Source organism: Pongo abelii, chromosome 9 (genome assembly GCF_028885655.2).
Source record: "Pongo abelii isolate AG06213 chromosome 9, NHGRI_mPonAbe1-v2.0_pri, whole genome shotgun sequence".
Classification (NCBI taxonomy): domain Eukaryota; kingdom Metazoa; phylum Chordata; class Mammalia; order Primates; family Hominidae; genus Pongo; species Pongo abelii.
This window is the reverse complement of record NC_071994.2, coordinates 105,729,552-105,748,430: the sequence shown is the minus strand read 5'-3', so window position 1 is coordinate 105,748,430 and position 18,879 is coordinate 105,729,552. Positions and strand designations below refer to the sequence as shown.

General features: G+C 38.6%; 1 protein-coding gene across 4 annotated transcripts; it reads left to right on the top strand.

Moving 5' to 3' along the window:
* The first annotated feature begins 3,894 nt into the window (after positions 1-3,894).
* MMP27 (matrix metallopeptidase 27) lies at positions 3,895-18,028 on the top strand. Of its 4 annotated transcripts, XM_024255544.3 has the most exons (10): positions 3,895-4,051; positions 4,890-5,128; positions 6,551-6,699; positions 6,788-6,916; positions 12,853-13,014; positions 13,198-13,318; positions 14,577-14,707; positions 15,639-15,798; positions 16,669-16,772; positions 17,700-18,028. In XM_024255544.3, exons 1-10 carry the CDS (start codon positions 3,950-3,952, stop codon positions 17,942-17,944), a joined length of 1,542 nt encoding a protein of 513 aa, XP_024111312.1. In that variant the 5' UTR covers positions 3,895-3,949; the 3' UTR covers positions 17,945-18,028. The 4 variants fall into 4 exon arrangements, with proteins under 4 accessions (XP_024111312.1, XP_063567417.1, XP_063567418.1 ...); XM_063711347.1 differs by lacking the exon at positions 6,788-6,916 and having other exon boundaries at positions 3,916-4,051; XM_063711348.1 differs by lacking the exon at positions 12,853-13,014 and having other exon boundaries at positions 3,916-4,051.
* The last annotated feature ends 851 nt before the right edge of the window (positions 18,029-18,879 follow it).

Below are 18,879 nucleotides of genomic sequence, written 5' to 3'. Positions count from 1 at the left end.
CCAAAGGAGAGACTTTGAGGAACTAGAGACAATTGTAGGAGCAAAAGAAAGTGTCGAAATAAACTAAAGTATACTTAACATTAACATTCTTTAAAAATTTATGCAGCCAAAAAACACATGAAAAAATGCTCACCATCACTGGCCATCAGAGAAATGCAAATCAAAACCACAATGAGATACCATCTCACACCAGTTAGAATGGCAATCATTAAAAAGTCAGGAAACAACAGGTGCTGGAGAGGATGTGGAGAAATAGGAACACTTTTACACTGTTGGTGGGACTGTAAACTAATTCAACCCTTGTGGAAGTCAGTGTGGCGATTCCTCAGGGATCTAGAACTAGAAATTCCATTCGACCCAGCCATCCCATTACTGGGTATATACCCAAAGGACTATAAATCATGCTGCTATAAAGACACATGCACACGTATGTTTATTGCGGCATTATTCACAATAGCAAAGACTTGGAACCAACCCAAATGTCCAACAATGATAGACTGGATTAAGAAAATGTGGCACATATACACCATGGAATACTATGCAGCCATAAAAAATGATGAGTTCACATCCTTTGTAGGGACATGGATGAAATTGGAAATCATCATTCTCAGTAAACTATCGCAAGAACAAAAAACCAAACACCGCATATTCTCACTCATAGGTGGGAATTGAACAATGAGAACACATGGACACAGGAAGGGGAACATCACACTTTGGGGACTGTTGTGGGGTGGGGGGAGGGGGGAGGGATAGCATTGGGAGATATACCTAATGCTAGATGACGAGTTGGTGGGTGCAGCGCACCAGCATGGCACATGTATACATATGTAACTTACCTGCACATTGCGCACATGTACCATAAAACCTAAAGTTTAATAATAATAAATAATAATAAAAGAAGGAAAAAAAAAAAAAAAAAGAATTATGCTAAAAAAAAAAAATAAAAAAAATAAGAAGAGACTGGGTACAGTGGTTTGTGCCTGTAATCCCAACACTTTTGGAAGGCTGAGGCAGAAGGACTGCTTGAGGCTCAGCATTCAAGACCAGCCTGGGCAACATAGTGAGACCCTGTCCCTACAAAAAAATAAAAATAAAAATATTAGCTGGGCGTGGTGGCATGCAACTATAGTCCCAGCTATTCGGGAGGCTGTGGCAAGAGGATCACTCGAACCCAGGAGTTTGAGGCTGCAGTGCGTCATGACTGTGCCACCGCATTTGAGCTTGGGTGACAGAGTATGCCTTCTTTCATTTATTTAAACAAACAAATAAATAAATATAAGAATTAAATATAAGAATATAATTTTGGATGTAAAATATGTCTTATTTATTTAATAATGTCTTATTTAGTTAGTTGTGAATTATGTATTATTATTTAGTAATTTATTTAAATAAATAAATAAGACATATTTTACGTCCAAAAACACTAATGAAATGCAAAAAAAAAGCTTAAAAATGTAAAAGAATACTCAGAACTGGAAAGAGTTCTTGGAAATTAAATGTCATAGCTGAAATTAAACACTCAATCGGTGGGCTGGAAAGCTAAGTTGGTAGACAATAGGATGTATTAGAAGCATAAAGACTCAATCTAGGAGGTCCAACAGATATGGAAAGAAAGAAGAGAAAATAAATGAGTAGAAAAAGAGAAAATGAATGGGAAGAAATTATAACCAAAACTATATTGGAAAGTTACCTTAAATTGAAGTTTCTATGAAAAAAAGGCCCACTTACTGTCCAAAAATGTTAATACAAAAGAAAAAAGCTGCTGCTAGATTTTCTGTCATGTTCGGTTATTCTGAGAGAGTTTAAGAGTTCTATGGAAGAATTTGGTAAAGAATTAGCATGTAAAAATCAATTCAACTATCAACTGCAGAGAAAAAAAGGCTATACAAGAAAGGAGATATAAGGCCAGGCATGGTGGCTCATGCCTGTAATCCCAGCACTTTGGGAGGCTGAGGGGGGTGGATCACCTGAGGTCAGGAGTTCAAGACCAGCCTGGTCAACATGGTGAAACCCCATCTCTACTAAAAATACAAAAATTAGCCAGGCATGGTAGTGCATGCCTGTAGTCCCAGCTACATGGGAGGCTGAGGCAGAAGAATTGCTTGAACCCAGGAGGCAAAGGTCACAGTGAGCCGAGATTGTGCCATTGCACTCCAGCCTGGGTGACAGAGCGAGACTCCGTCTCAAAAAAAAAAGGAAAAAAAAAAAAGGATATGTAATCATAGTATACTACGTGATTCTCTTGTGACTAATATTTTCATGGTCATAATTGTATGAACGCTGATTACGGGCTTAAACATTCCTATAACCAAATTAGGAAAGCAGAAGGAGTGTTAAGTCCTTCTCTTCCATAGGAAGATGTTAATAATAACATTTAACTTTGAAAACTCGAGAAATAGTAGCATAAACACATTATTTACAAATGTGGAGTTAAACATAAAGATAAAAACCTATAAAAATAATTTAAAGAAGTTACCTTTGGGGAGCAGGACTTGAAGAAGTGAAAGGTTAGGGCAGAGAGATGCTTTTTCATTATAACAAGACAGCACCATTTGACTTCCCTTTTTTTGGTAACTCTATTTTTTTTTAATTTTGTTCTGAAATATTTTAGAGTTTAAAAAACACAAAAGAACAATATAATGAGCATACTTGTACTTAATACCATTATAACACAAATCTTGATCATGTCTGCTTTCTCCCCTTCATCCCATCTCTCCAGAGGCAAATTAAACTATTTAAACTATATACATATATTAAAACAGTAAATAATAATATTTCTGAAACAAGATTTATAACTGGGATGAGCTTTAAATGCAAAGGAAGTATGTATCTACTTAGATCATATAAGTTCTTCAGCTATGCCATGGAAATTTTGCTTAGGATATGGACAAGGAAGATTTAGAAAGGTCTATCAATTGAGGAGTTAACATTTGGGAAGAAAGGGAAGAAAATTTTAATAATTGGTAGAAGATAAGGAGAGGACAAGTGAGGGAGGACATTGCTGTAACTAAGAGTGTTCATTCATCTAAAAGTAGCCCAAGTGAAGAAGAATATATTGAAATTAATCCAAAAGACTCTCACTAACTATACTCTCACTTCTGATGTTAATTTTGGCCTTCATCATCCATGACCTCTATAACTCTTCATCTTCCCAATCAGCTTTCTTGTCCATGAGACCCTCCATCCCATCTTCCATAGCTGTCTACATACACATTTTGTTCCAGTCAGGCCAGATTTCCTACGGCTCGTTTCTGCTGTGTTACCTCCTTCCCATGGCCTCTTTGCACTCACACTTCTTCTTCCTTCCTCTGTAAATCCAAATTCTACACATTCTCCAAAACCCAGAGCAAGCCCTAGTGCAAGCCCCAGTGCAGGCTGTATTTAACTTGCGTAAAACCTCAAGGCCACACTCATAAACAGTGATCTGCCTTTGGCCCTTCTTAGTCTTTACAATCTGCACTGTGTATTTGCCCACTTGCCTCCTTTTTGTCCTACATTAATTTCTGTATGTGTCTGAATTCTCCAACAAGATTGCATTCACAGGCCCAGGCAAACAGTAGGAATTCAATAAACATTTGAAGTTTATCTTTGTTAATAAGGGTAATCTGACTCCTGATTCATTTGTCTTTTTATGATAACATCCTACCAAGATATTTTGAGATTGCCTTCAAAAGAAAACTTTGCAAGGAAAAAAATAACTCAGAGGCTCACTTCCCAGTATATTCAATTCAGTAATAAGCACTAACTGTGTTTACTAAACAATTGCAGACCAAGATTACAAAATCAGCTCAGTGAACAAAAAAAAAAAAGCAAATCATGACACACTTTATGGCAAGTGTCCTTTTCTGTTATTAATTAAATGATGATACAAGCCAATTCATGCCACGTCTCACTATTGTTTTCTAAATTTTGTGCTAACAGAACCGGCTTCAGCTGAAGAAAGAGAGGAATGAAGCGCTTTCTGCTTCTGTTTTTGTTCTTTATAACATCTTCTTCTGCATTTCCCTCAGTCCGGATGACAGAAAATGAAGAAAACGTGCAACTGGCTCAGGTACTGTCTTAATAAATGATATCGATGACTATTGATAAAAAAGCTTATTTTACTGATTCTCTTGGGACCTAAAAAGAAAACACATTCCTGCAAAAGAGTCCTGAACTTTTTTGTGAGAAGGAGCTGCTTTTCATTTGTCTAGCTCTGAGGATATCAGGAAATTGTGCTGGGGAGGAGGGCTGGGACAGGGAGGGGGAAAGGATGTGCTATAACTTTTAGCAATGGTCACAAATGAAGGGATGTTTAGTGAGAGGAGAAAGGAGAGAGCCCTGCAAGGCATGGAGATCACTATAAAAGCATTTCAAGACAACCAGGAGGACCCAATCTACAATTAGGAGCCCTAATCCCTATATGTATGAAAAAAAATACATTGCTTTACAGATTCCCTCTAAAAATCAGTTCAGTTAACTTTTTATTTTTGGTTAAATCAAATACATGTACAAAATGGATAATCACTTATTTCTCCTAGAATTTGTTTCAAAGAAACACCAAAATGAAAGTAACAGCAAAAATATGTAAGATAGGTCATCATTCAACAGATAGACAAAGCTTCATTCTCTTCTGTGGAGGTTTATGAGCTGCGTGCTTTGGCTAATTCTGGTCACTCATAAGTCAACCAAGTCTTGGAAATTGAAAGAGCAGGGTGACTCGTTATTTTCCTCTTTGTATCCTTCCTTTCTTCTTTCCTCCTTCACTCCTCACTTTCTCTCATTACTTCTTTTTTTTTCCCCCTTCCTATTGCCAGAAGGAATTTTAGGCAATTTTGCTTTTTCCTGAGATGGAGATTTGCTCTCCTGCAGCCTGTGCCTCTTTTTTTTTTTCTTATCTTTTTGGTCAGGCATATCTCAACCAGTTCTACTCTCTTGAAATAGAAGGGAATCATCTTGTTCAAAGCAAGAATAGGAGTCTGATAGATGACAAAATTCGGGAAATGCAAGCATTTTTTGGATTGACAGTGACTGGAAAACTGGACTCAAACACCCTTGAGATCATGAAGACACCCAGGTGTGGGGTACCTGATGTGGGCCAGTATGGCTACACCCTCCCTGGGTGGAGAAAATACAACCTCACCTACAGGTAATGCTTCTGCCAGCTTATTTCCGCCTAATCCAAAGGAACATAAAGATAATTTCCGAGGAACAGAATAATATTCATTCAATTGACTGAGCACTTCCTGTGTGCACAGCACATCATAGGCTCCATTTACGGTATCTGCCCAACAAACCTGTGCTATAGGCTCTGCTGCTACCGCCGCTTTAAATACAGAGAAACTGAAACAAAAGTTTATTTACCATGGCTGAGGTTATACAGCTCTTACTGGCTCCAGCAGACATTCTCTCATCTCTAGCCTCTGCCACCATCATATAAGCTCCGAACAAATACTGTCATCTGACTGTAGATACTTGACAGCATGAATGAAGGGTGCTCAAGAGAAAATGGGGAGACCCTGGAACACAATCAGTTTATGTCAGAGACATGTGTGTGTGAGAGAGAGAGTTGCCAAATCTCAGATGAGCCCCTCAGAGCAAAGTAAGGTGTTTCCCTCAGACATCTCAAGGAAAAGGGGACAGGCTGACTCATTGGCAGGAAGAGGATGAGGTATGCCCTTGATCTGAGACAGAGGCAGTCACCTTGACCATCACTCTACAGCCTTTCTGATAGTTCTTCTTTCATCTTATTGAGTGCTAGGACTTGAGATAAAAATGAGTTTAGCAAGATAGGGAATATAAACAAGAGAAAAATCTTTTCCTGAGCTATTCTTGTGGTTCTCATGTAAGATTCTTAATATATGTACTGGGTGCAGTGACTCATGCCTGTAATCCCAGCACTTTGGGAGGCTGAGGCAGACAGATCACCTGAGGTCAGGAGTTTGAGACCAGCCTGGCAAAAGTGGCAAAACCCCATCTCTACTAAAAAACACAAAAATTAGCTGGGCGTGGTGGCATGTGCCTGTAGTCCCAGCTATTCAGGAAGCTGAGGCATGAGAATCACTTGAACCTGGGAGGCAGAGGTTGCAGCGAGCCGAGGTCGCACCACTGCACTCCAGCCTGGGGGACAGAGCGAGACTCTGTCTCAAAAAAAAAAAGTTCTTAATATATGATACATGCACAAGACTGATTTCCACAAGCCATTCAAAAATATGATTCTCAGTTCTTTTTAAGAATGTCTTTATAATACTTTCATATACAAGCCAACACGTACGTGAGATTAATGCTGTCTCGGGATGTGATCTTACGGAAGTCATTTAACCTCTTTGAGCCTCCTTTGTTGAAGTGTTATAATACTACTGATTCATAGGGAAGAAAAAGGAATTTAATTGTACAGTATATGTAAGAGTATTTCATTTAAATAAAGTGCTAATGCAACTGTAAGATAATTGCACCACACCAAAGTTACTGCAGCACATTATTGATAAGCTAGAAATGTTTTTTTGTAGTTATGTGTGTATATTCATGCATGAATAAGCCAGAAATTGACATATTTTTGTTAATTTTTAAGAATAATAAACTATACTCCGGATATGGCACGAGCTGCTGTGGATGAGGCTATACAAGAAGGTTTAGAAGTGTGGAGCAAAGTCACTCCACTAAAATTCACCAAGATTTCAAAGGGGATTGCAGACATCATGATTGCCTTTAGGACTCGAGGTAAGGTTTTCAACAGAGAGCAAAGCTATTTTTATCTCAGGAGATTTGAGGAAGCTGATCTTTTTTCCTCGCATAAATTGTATCTCAGTCCATGGTCGGTGTCCTCGCTATTTTGATGGTCCCTTGGGAGTGCTTGGCCATGCCTTTCCTCCTGGTCCGGGTCTGGGTGGTGACACTCATTTTGATGAGGATGAAAACTGGACCAAGGATGGAGCAGGTGAGTCTAATTTTCTTTATGAACAAAATTTTATTATTCTAAGGAATCCCTGAAAAGAATGGCTTTGTAACTAGCTGCTTTTTAACTCTAAAGTTCCCAATGTCCCCAGAATTTTCCATATTCCAAGATGACATTGATGGAAGTGTTCAATACACCCTCATAAAGTTGCTAATTCTATTATGATCAGAGCAGTCTTCATTATTTATACATTCATTAATACACCCATAATGTCTGAGGGGCCACTGTGTGCTCGGAACTATACAAGGGGTTCTATGGACCCCAAAGTTGTACTAGAAAAGTGTAAGCCTTCAGAGGTTCATGATCCTGTGTGGTACACAAGGCCAGCCCACATACCTGCCATATAAGGCAGAAGATGTTTCGTGTTGTACCAGTGGTAGAAGTCATCTGTTGCTTGAGGATTGAAAGAAGACTCTAGGGAGGTGGTAATTTTGAGTTAGCAATTAAAGGACAGTGTATGGATTCATAGCCCATAGAGGCTCTATTTCAAAGCATGAGCTTCCTCTTCTAACTCTTGCCCAGCTGCAAAGGAATCAGACCTTAGTCCTTATATTTGACTTATTTCTTCAAACCAAGTAAGTTTATTTTATTTTTCTCAATGTGCCTGCCTGGCATTCAAGGTGTTTTACTACCGTTCCGACAAAAATATCAAACTGTACTATATTAACAGGTAGCAGTGTAGGCCTCAAAGAAAAGAGCAAGCTCAATAGATTTTTGGGTCCCCCACTCTTTTATTCTGTCACTTGCAATAGTTACCTTGGGTCTGGTGTCTAGCTTCCAGAGTCACAGGAAAGCACAGGTTGTAGTGGTCCTGATGGATAGTATACAAGGATACAGATCATTCCTGACCATGTATCTCCAGATAATCGGTCCAGATCAGCTTTGCACTTTCTGTGAAACTGAAAGTCTGTCACACAAAATGGTCCATGGCCACTCACTGCTCAGTCAGAACAGGTGATGCAACTGTTCTTCCAAGTGCCAGTGAAAAGGGCGAAAGTCAGTACTGGCTGAGGTGTAGGCAGCAGCAGGCAAAATCTGGGATTGGCCGCTGCCATTGCCACATGACGTAGCATCACAAGCAGACAAGAAATTGAAGGAGGTAAGATAACATTGTCACCCAAGCAAGAGAGGAAAGGAATGAACCATGTCTGTTGTGTATCTTCTGCTGAGACATGTTTCAATATTTCTTTGGTACTAGTCTGAAGACACTGTGGATATGTTTCATCAGTTATAGGAAATATCCTAGCACTTACCAAAATCAGAATGACTCCCCTTGCTCAGCCAGGCTTTACTTTCATATCTAAAGGCAGAGATCAAAGATTTTACTATCCTTTGGTCTCTTAAATCCAATACTAAGTAGCAGTTACTCTTACCCATACTGCTTTAAGCCCTCTGCCAAGGGGGACGTGTGGGATAAGTTATTTTTTTTTAAGTCCAATGAATCTGGGTTCCACATCAGTAAGTCTTGCTTGAGCAAGGCAAGAGGTAAGTACAGTCCTCAACCAAGTTCTGGGTGGGCAACCAGGCAGCAGTTCCAGAAAGGATTGTCTTCTAGGCAGCAGTTCCAAAAAGGATTGCCTTCTGACCACTTTACTACAGTCCCTTAGAGTAGAAATTGTGGGCCCTCTGTGATCCAATTATATAACTCTTAGTTCACTGACATTAAAGGGGAAAATATCTTCCTGTTCGCCAATGGAAACATAAAATATCAAGCAAACATAATCTCCAACAAAATTGCAATTTTTTTAAAATAGGCAATTCAGCAATAACCTATATGATCACCTCTTTCATTGCAATGTGGAGGCTCTGTTTTATGGAAGGGTGGCAAAAGTCTTGGTGTAACTTGCTTAAGAGCAACAGACACATCATCTGCCAATGGTACCATTAAGCTGCTTCCTCGGGGAAGAACGGGTCATCGCATGGGGATGTCAGAGGACTTTAAGCACATATAGAGATTTTCCTGAAGGTCTCTCAAAGCAAAGCCAGTGCCAAGCCTATTGTCAGTGTTTGTGTGGCACACACGTGTGCACCAAACAACTGAACAGGCCTTACAGACTGCTACAGATGCAGTGTTGGGAAGGAGAAAAAGCAATGGTTTATAGCTTGGCAGACACTAGTTCCTTTCAGGGCTTCCCATTTACCAGCTGAGGGACCCAGGGCAAGTCAAGTAATTTTCTTACTCTCTATTTCTTTGCCTGTAAAATAATAATAATGCTCTTCTTTTAGGAGGGTGAAATAAATTACCCTTACCCTAACTAAGTTAATAAAGGTGAAAACCCCTTTCAGAGCAATTGTCCATAGTGAACACTCAGAAAGTGCTTGACATCAAAGATTCTGTTGACAATTATTAGTATTGATGATGATAATGATAACTAGAGTGGAATTACATTCTAGACATAAGAAAAAATATTTACAAAGCTATGAATGTATAATGCACAAGTTTATCTATTTAGTCACATCTCCATGAGACAGAGACTTTGGTCATCTTTTACCTTCAGTGTCATATGGCCGATAACAGTGTTGGCACGTGAGAAATACTCTACAAATCATTGGTAAATAAAGTCACTCAATGATCATTTATTGAACATCCACTATGACTCAGGCTCTGTCATAGAAATGAAATATACCCTTGTATATAAGACACAGAAGCTGCCCTCCAGGGGTTTACAGTCTAAGGGACACACAGACAATTAAATGGCAACTAAAATCAGTAGGATCAGTACTGAGATAAAGGAAACTATGGCAATGTAATAGGTCCACACAGAAGAAAGTCCAACCCAGACCCACAGGTCAGCAGAGGAAGCTATGTCAAACCTGAGAACTGGAGGCTCAGTAGGAACTAAGAAGACAAAGTAGGGTAAAGAGGGTGAACAGGAGTGTTCTGAACAGAAGAGCTCAATCCAGCATAAGGAACAGAATTGTAGAAGACAAGGCTAAAATGCCAAATAGGATTCAGATTACAGAATAAAGGTTTGGACTTCATTTAGAAAACCTGATTTTGAATTATTTTTCCCAACAGTCATTTTTCCAGTTCCTTGTCCAAAAGCACACACAGTGATATAGCCAGCCAGGCAAGGGGCAGCAACAAAGGCAAGAGCAGAAAAGTGTCAAAGACCATGATATAATTCTTTGCCCTTTTATGTTTCCTTGGTGCAAACATCACTAGGCAAGTTTCCATCAGGGAAGCTGAGGTTTTCCTTAGGCTCCATGCACTTAGTTGCAAATCCAGGGAAGGACTTTTTTAATTTATTTATTTTATTTTTATTTTATTTTTTTTGAGACCGGGTCTCACTCTGTCACCCAGGCTGGAGTGCAGTGGTGCAATCTCGGCTCACTGCAACCTATGCCTGTTGGACTCAGGCAATTCTCCTACCTTAGCCTCCCAAATAGCTGGGACCACAGGCACAGGTCACCTTGCCTGGCTAATTTTTTTTTTTCTTTAGTAGAGACGGCGTTTCTCCATGTTAACCAGGCTGCTCTTGAACTCCTGAGCTCAAGATATCCACCCACCTTGGCCTCCCAAAGTGCTGGGATTACAGGAGTGAACCACCATGCCAGGCCCAAGAAGGTGGTCTTCTATACTCAGAGCCTTACAGACTAGTGGGAGAAGCAAAGACAAAGGCAATTCTAACATGCCTGGTAAGACTTCTGGAAAGGGCACTATGGTCATGTTTAGGAAACACATCTAACCATTTTTTCATTCAGACAACACTTGGATATCCACTAATCATTATTAAGCAGTCACAATCACTAGGAATAAAAGATAATTAAGACATGGTTCATGTACTCAGGGTGACAGAAATAAACAATGCAGTCCTTACGGGCTATGACAGAATCAAGTGCTGAGTCTGTGGAAGCCAGAGCCGTGCATTTAACTCAACCTGGATAAGAGCTGGAGGGATAAGGGAAGTTACATGAGGGAAATGACTTTAGAGGAGAGTCCTGGGGAATAAATAGGGTAGTTAAGCCAAGAGAAAGTGGAAGAGATATATTATTAGCAAAGAGATGAAGGTATGAAGACGTAGAGATTAGAAAGAACCTGACACAGATGAAAAATGCCAGCGATTTAATATAGTTAGCTTGCAGAATATGAAAACAAAATATAAGGCTGAAAATAGGCAGGGACTAGACCATGGAAGGTCATGTGAAGGTGTTTGGACTTTATCCTATAGCAATACAGAACCTCTGAAGAATAGAAGTAGGAGCAACATGATCACATATACTATAGTCTAGTAACAACCCCAAACTGGTGGCTTCTTTTTTTTTTTTTAATATTGTCCATTTCTGAGACACCGGTTTCAAGCCATTTGCTTACCCTAGGCTATATTTTTCCATGATGTGACTAGTACCGATTAAAGTCATGTGCCATTTAATCATATTTCAGTCAACTATGGACTATGTATATGACAGTGGTCCCATTCGATTATGATGGAGCTGAAAATTTCCTATCACCTAGTGATGTCATAGCACAACACGTTACTCACATGTTTGTGGTGATGTAGATATAAACAAACCTACCGTGCTGCCAGTCATATAAAAGTTCAGCACATACAATTGTGTGAAGTACATAATACTTGATAATAAACAACCATGTTACTGATTTATGTATTTAATGTACTATACCTCTTATGGTTATTTTAGAACGTACTCCTACTTGTACAAAAAAAAAAAAAAAGAAAGAAAGAAAGAATAGGTAACTGTAAAACAGCCTCAGGCAGGCCCTTCAGGAGGGGTTCCAGAAGAAGGCATTGTTATCATAGGAGATGACAGCTCCATGCATGTTATTGCCCCTGAAGACTTTCCAGTGGGACAAGATGTGGAGGTGGAAGACAGTAATACGGATGACCCTGATCAAAGGAAGGAAATATTTTTGTACAGCTGTACAACAAATTTGTGTTTTAAGCTAAGTCACAAAAAAGTCCAAAATTTTAAAAATTTTAAAGTTTAGGCCAGATGTGGTGGCTCACACCTGTAATCCCAGCACTTCGAAAGGCCAACTCAGAGGATTGCTTTAGTCCAGGAGTTCAAGATCAGCCTGGGCAACATAGCGAGACCCCCATCTCTACAAAAATAAATAAGAAAATTAGCTGGACATGGTGGCATGCACCTGTAGTCCCAGCTGCTCAGGAGGCTGAGGGAAGAGGATTGCCCAAGCCTAGGAGTTTGAAGCTGCAGTGAGCTGTGATCACACCACTCCAGCCTGGGCAACAGAGCAAGACCCTGCCTCAAAAAAAAAATTTATAAAGTAAAAAAGTTACAGTAAGCAAAGGTTAATTTATTATTGAAGAAAAAAAGTTTTTAACTTGGTGTAGCTTAAGTGTCCAGTGTTTATATGGTCTACATAACGTACTGTAAGTCCTAGGCCTTCACATTCACTCACCACTCACTCACTGACTCACCTAGAGCAACTTCCAGTCCTGCAAGCTCCATTCATGGTAAGTGTCCTACATAGCTGTACTATTTTTTATCTTTTATACCATATTTTTACTGTACCTTCTCCATGTTCAGATATGTTTAGATAGACAAATGCTTACCATTGCGCTAAATAATTGCTTACCAGTGTGCTACAATTGCCTATAATATTCAGTACAGTAACGTGCAATACAGGTTTGTAGCCTGGGAGCAAGAGGCTACACCATGTACCCTTGGTGTGTAGTGGGCTGTGCCATCTAGGTTTGTGTAAGTGCACCCTATAATGTTTGCTCAATGACACATTTCTCAGAACATATCCATATCATTAAGCAACACATGACTTTATTGGTATTGAAATACCTCCCAGATAAATGGTGATACATATGAGAATTATCTGCTGTATAGCAAGCCTTTATTTTATTCCCCTTAGTTACTTTCTAATCTCAGATGCAGCCATTCTCTTTTTGATTAAGTCATGTGCTCGTGTTTTCCCTGTTATTGTCAAGGATTCAACTTGTTTCTTGTGGCTGCTCATGAATTTGGTCATGCACTGGGGCTCTCTCACTCCAATGATCAAACAGCCTTGATGTTCCCAAATTATGTCTCCCTGGATCCCAGAAAATACCCACTTTCTCAGGATGATATCAGTGGAATCCAGTCCATCTATGGTGAGCAAAATTATAAATCTCAACATATGTGAACTAAATAGGAAGCTTTTCAGAAAGGAAGTTGAGAAAATTACTTCTTGAAATATTATCATGAAGCAAATATCCACTTAGGTAAGACCCTTGTGTAGGCATATTTCTTCATGCCCTCTTAATTCATTGTGGTATTTTTTTTTCTCATCAAAGGAGGTCTGCCTAAGGTACCTGCTAAGCCAAAGGAACCCACTATACCCCATGCCTGTGACCCCGACTTGACTTTTGATGCTATCACCACTTTCCGCAGAGAAGTAATGTTCTTTAAAGGCAGGTAAACTCATTTCCCTAAACACCTCAACTTCTATGAAGATTTTTCTTTTCAAGGGATTTGAGGATAAAGAGGTAGTCATGGGGCTAGTGAAAATGTGTGCCTTTTATCTTCATTTTATAACTGCCCACACTCTTTGAATGCTTTGCAATATGTGTGTATTTTATAGTTGTTTGACAAATTTTTAAATGTCTTTAAGGAATTTTAAAAATTGCCATTGCATAAGAAGGGGAAATAGAGTCTACCTTCAGTGACTTCTTGGCCAGAAGAGTCCACCAATCCCAGTGGCCTACTGAAGCCAACTTACACTCCATTACAGGAGCCTATTGTTAAATTTTCAGGAATTTTGCAAACCAGTTCACAACACATAGGCAGCTTGAAATTGGCCATGGTTGGAATATTTACATCTGAAAATCAGCAAATGATTAAAGCCATGTCTTCTTCCCACCTGGAGAGCCAGTTGTTAAACATGGGTCAGCACCTCACTGAACACTTCTTAAAGTTGCATCAATAAAGTGTTAGCTGTAGTGGGAAATCCCTTCTCTCACTAAAATTTATTGAGCTTAAGTTGCAGTATGGTGTGTCAGTTATGTAGACCATGACCATATTTTTATAGCAAAATATCAAGCTATATAATTAGATATAGGGGCAAAAAGAATATTTGAAATTGGACTCCTTTCACCCACGAATATATCACGTTATGATCACATGTTATCACCACCATTCTCTGACCAGCAGAGGCCAAGAGGCTACCCATCATGAATGTCAGAGAGGAGTGGCCTGTATGTGGAGGGAAATGGAATATAAGGACTTTTCATGTCTCATTCATAGACTCAGAATTTTGCAGCCAGAAGGGAAATTCTGAGGAAGTATTTTTGCATGTCAGTGATTACATTTCTTTATTCCAGCAAGCATCTGCTTCAAAAAGTTCCTCTTAGGAATGCTTGGTGTTGGCTTAGAATGTTGAGTGTTGCTGCTTTGGCAAAAACAAAACCATTGAGCACTCAGAACTCAGAATAAGATTTCCATGAAGAGTTTCCACTCTACGGATCCAAGAGAGTGGGCACAAAGGCAGTCCCAAACTGAACTGAACTCACAACCACCTAAATTTGCTGGGGAAATTATTGAGATAATTATGCCAATTATCTCAATTATTTGAGGAAGATACCAACCAATTAGCTAAAAGGCAAGCCTAAGATTACAAAATTCTCATTGACATGGAAATAGGCTGCATGTGTAAAGTGTTTTTTGTTTAACACAGGCACCTCTGGAGGATCTATTATGATATCACGGATGTTGAGTTTGAATTAATTGCTTCATTCTGGCCATCTCTGCCAGCTGATCTGCAAGCTGCATATGAGAACCCCAGAGATAAGATTCTGGTTTTTAAAGGTAACCTTGCCCATCCTGATTCCTCTTCTCCCTCTGGCTGCCTGAACTGACCAGTGGGTATTTTGGTGTAAGAAATAAAATCTTCACGCATGAGCCAATGCACAGGGCTTTTGCTCTCATCTTAGGTTCCTGTCGTAAAGAATATAAATAACCAGGATTCTCTGTGGCTGTGAAGATAAACACAATCCTAGTTGCACAGGGACTAAAATAAACCTGTGTGATAAAAACTAAAAAAGTCTCTTTTTCAGCCAAATAAAGGTAATTAATCTCTCTTTAATGATCACTTTTTACTAAGGTAGCCAGATTTGTCAAATAAAAATATAGGACACTATAAATTTCAGATAAACAACAAATAATTTTTGGTATATATATATATATATATATATATATCCTTTAAAATATTTTGTATTTATTTATACCAAAAGTTAGTCATTGTTTACTTGAAATCAAATTTAACTGACATTTTCTGTTTAATCTAGCAACCCCACTTTTTATATGATGTTATCAGATTACTAGCCTTTGAGAGCACTAGGGGGCTGAAACTTAGGAGAACATGTCCAAACATACTTCATTTTAAAAATTTGAATTGACACATAATAATTGTACATATTTACGGGGTACAATGTCAGGTTTTAATACACATATGCATTGCTTACTTGATTGTTTTGACAGAGTTAGCCAATTAAAAGCAATCAATACAATGAAACCAATTGACAAAGGTATGCACACTATTGACTTTCACAGATATATATTATTAGTGTAATATAAATAATATGAGCAGCTAAAGAAAGTGGTAAGAATGAATGTGGACATAAGATTATTAAATCTCTAAGCACTGAAGCTAAAAGGAACTAGCATCTAATTATTTTCAAATTTCTTAAGATACCTATTTCTCCCTCTAGAAAATAAATAATCACTCCTCTCTTCCTAGATGAAAACTTCTGGATGATCAGAGGATATGCTGTCTTGCCAGATTATCCCAAATCCATCCATACAATAGGCTTTCCAGGACGTGTGAAGAAAATAGATGCAGCCGTCTGTGATAAGACCACAAGAAAAACCTACTTCTTTGTGGGCATTTGGTGCTGGAGGCAAGTTTATAGACGATTGACCCTTTGTTTTATTACAGAGAAAAATATTCACAATAGCATCGCTTTGACACAGACAAAAATAAAATGAATCCATAATACTTTCTATTTTTTATTTTTTATTTTTTTGAGATGGAGTCTTGCTCTGTCTTCCAGGCTACAGTGCAGTGCTGCAATCTCTGCTCACTGCAGCCTCGACCTCCCGCATTCAAGCGATCCTCCAGCCTCGGCACCCCCTAAATAACTGGGACTACAGGCATGTGCCACCACGCCTGGCTAATTTTTTTACTTTTTGTAGAGATGGGGTTTCACCATGATTCTCAGTCTGGTCTCAAACTCCTGGGCTCAAGCAATCCACCCACCTCGGCCTCTCAAAGTGCTGGGATTACAGGCATGAGTTGCCACGCCCAGCCCATAGACTTCTTAAAGTGAATAATGAAGGCAGTGGATGACATTTATCAAGCCGAAAGAGATCTCAATGAGTCTAATGACTTTCCTTCAACTTAAAAAATAAAGATAAGATAAAATAAAAAGTTGATGATCCCAACCAAATTGCCAATGACACAAACATATCTAGTGAAAATTTTTGAAAGCTCCAAGCTCAGCCTTCAATGTGATGTAACGATTCTTCTGAATGGCATCAATCTAACAAGTGCTGTGGCCTTCTTCCCTGATCATTTCTTGTTTGGAAGATTCTATCAATGATTCAACCAAACATAATCTTTACTGTATTTTTATTATTGATCCATTTAGTTTTGCTCTACTAAGCCTATGTATTCCCCACATCCCTGCTTGACTCTAAGTTGCGCAGTAGGCAAATTAAGCTCCCCAAACCAAAGATCCGCTGGTATCCTTTCATATCCTTGTATGCAGATTTGATGAAATAACCCAAACCATGGACAAAGGGTTCCCGCAGAGAGTGGTAAAACACTTTCCTGGAATCAGTATCCGTGTTGATGCTGCTTTCCAGTACAAAGGTAAGCATGGATGCCTCACTTGTTGGGATACTTGAGAGACTGTGTTGACTGTGAAAAAAGACAGCACAAAAACTTAAATGCTTTTATTTTAATGCAATTTTGCTACTCTTAAGTATATACAATAATAAACATTAACCCCACAAGCATTATCACAAACTGAATCCATAAATCCTGAATTATACTCTCTGTTATACCATCTCAAATCTATGTAAAAAGTACCAAATCCATTTTACTCATCATTGATAAGTAAAGACACCCCCTAAAGTGTGCAGAGTAACTAAGCACATGAACAAAACAATGATTCTCAAACTTTAATGTATGTAGCTTAATGTACATAGCTTGGGGTTTGTGTGTGAAACAAAGTATTTGAGGCAGAATTGTGAGTGATACCTAAGAATCTGTAGTTTTAAAAGAACCTCAGGCAATATAACGAATACAATCCAGCAACTATATCATCAAAGACAATGACCTAGACCGTGGGATAATCTAGAAATATCTTTGAGTGACATGATCTATTATTACAATAAAATCTAACACAGAACCTCAAAACCTAAAACAGATCAAAGTAGAACAGCTCTAAGAAAATGAGAATATAGAGACCAAGGCCATATCCACAGGGCCCTTCTCCTCCCCCTCACTGAGACACTTTGTTGAAGCCTAGTTTGAAAACCTCTGGCATAGACCACAGTCTGGCTAGAAAGCTAAAAAGTCCCTTGAAACTCACCCTTTATGACATTGGTTTCCTCCTTAGGGAAATAAAAATAATAGGATTTCCCACATGACAGTAGAAAACTAAAATGTATGTATGTGATTCCACAAATTTCTTCACGCTCCATAATGTTCTTTTTTTCCATGTTTATAAAATTTAAAAGTATGGAAGTATTATATAGTTATGAAAGACAACTAATCCTGATTCTCTGTCTCTAGGATTCTTCTATTTCAGCCGTGGATCAAAGCAATTTGAATATGACATTAAGACAAAGAATATTACCCGAATCATGAGAACTAATACTTGGTTTCAATGCAAAGAACCAAAGAACTCATCATTTGGTTTTGATATCAACAAGGAAAAAGCACATTCAGGAGGCATAAAGATATTGTATCATAAGAGTTTAAGCTTGTTTATTTTTGGTATTGTTCATTTGCTGAAAAACACTTATATTTATCAATAAATTCATAGACCTAAAAAAAACCTCAACAGGTCTTTTAATATAAATTCTGCTTCAAAATAGAATAAAACCATTCTTTAACAACAAGTTGCTACTCCTGGTTCTAAATATCCAAATTCAATGGCCATTTTGAGCTGCCTGATTCTTTTAATAGGAAGTTATTATGTAGAAACAAAAATATCTGACTGTAGTTTAAGCCTATTTCATGCTTTGTGGACTTGGAGAAGACATGTCTTATAACTGAATACTGAAACATTTATTAAACCAATCTTTAGCATTCTATTTTGTCTGGACCTTTGGAGTTTAAGAGCCCCAATAAACTACAGTGCTCATCCCTATGCATGTTCTGAACCCATCAATCAAGTAAGTTACTCCACCTCCCAAAGAGAAAGGTGACAGCCTGGATAGATGCAGGGTGAGTTACGTTAGAGGTGATTCTCTGACAAGTAAGGTACTCGCAGAAGTAAGAGAGAAGTGTTCCCCCAGCCTCACAAACATTGACCAATGCAGTTAAACATTCCTTAGGGAATATAAAATTAAGTTTTCTGCACACTGATTTCATCCACAAGAAATGTGGGGATTTTCATCCTGTGTTTGTGGTATATGTGCATCATCTGAGCCTATGGGTAGAAAGTTTCTGTACTCTTTGTTCCATCATGGATTTGTTGACTTTCTAAATGCTTATGGCTTGGTTTTATCATTATACCCTCAAAGTTAAGTGCTTAGCAAAGCTCTTAATAAAATTTTTGACCCAGAAAATGGGAGATTGTCCGTTGAACTTGCTTCTGATGAGGTGATATATTGGGCATATGTCAACTGATAGAAAATAGGCATAGAAAATCACACAAATTCCTACAGTTAGTCCCCCCCACCACTTCCCTGGAGTTCAGTGTTCCCAGTTTCCTAAAAGAAGAGGTGCGTAAAAGAGTTATTGTATG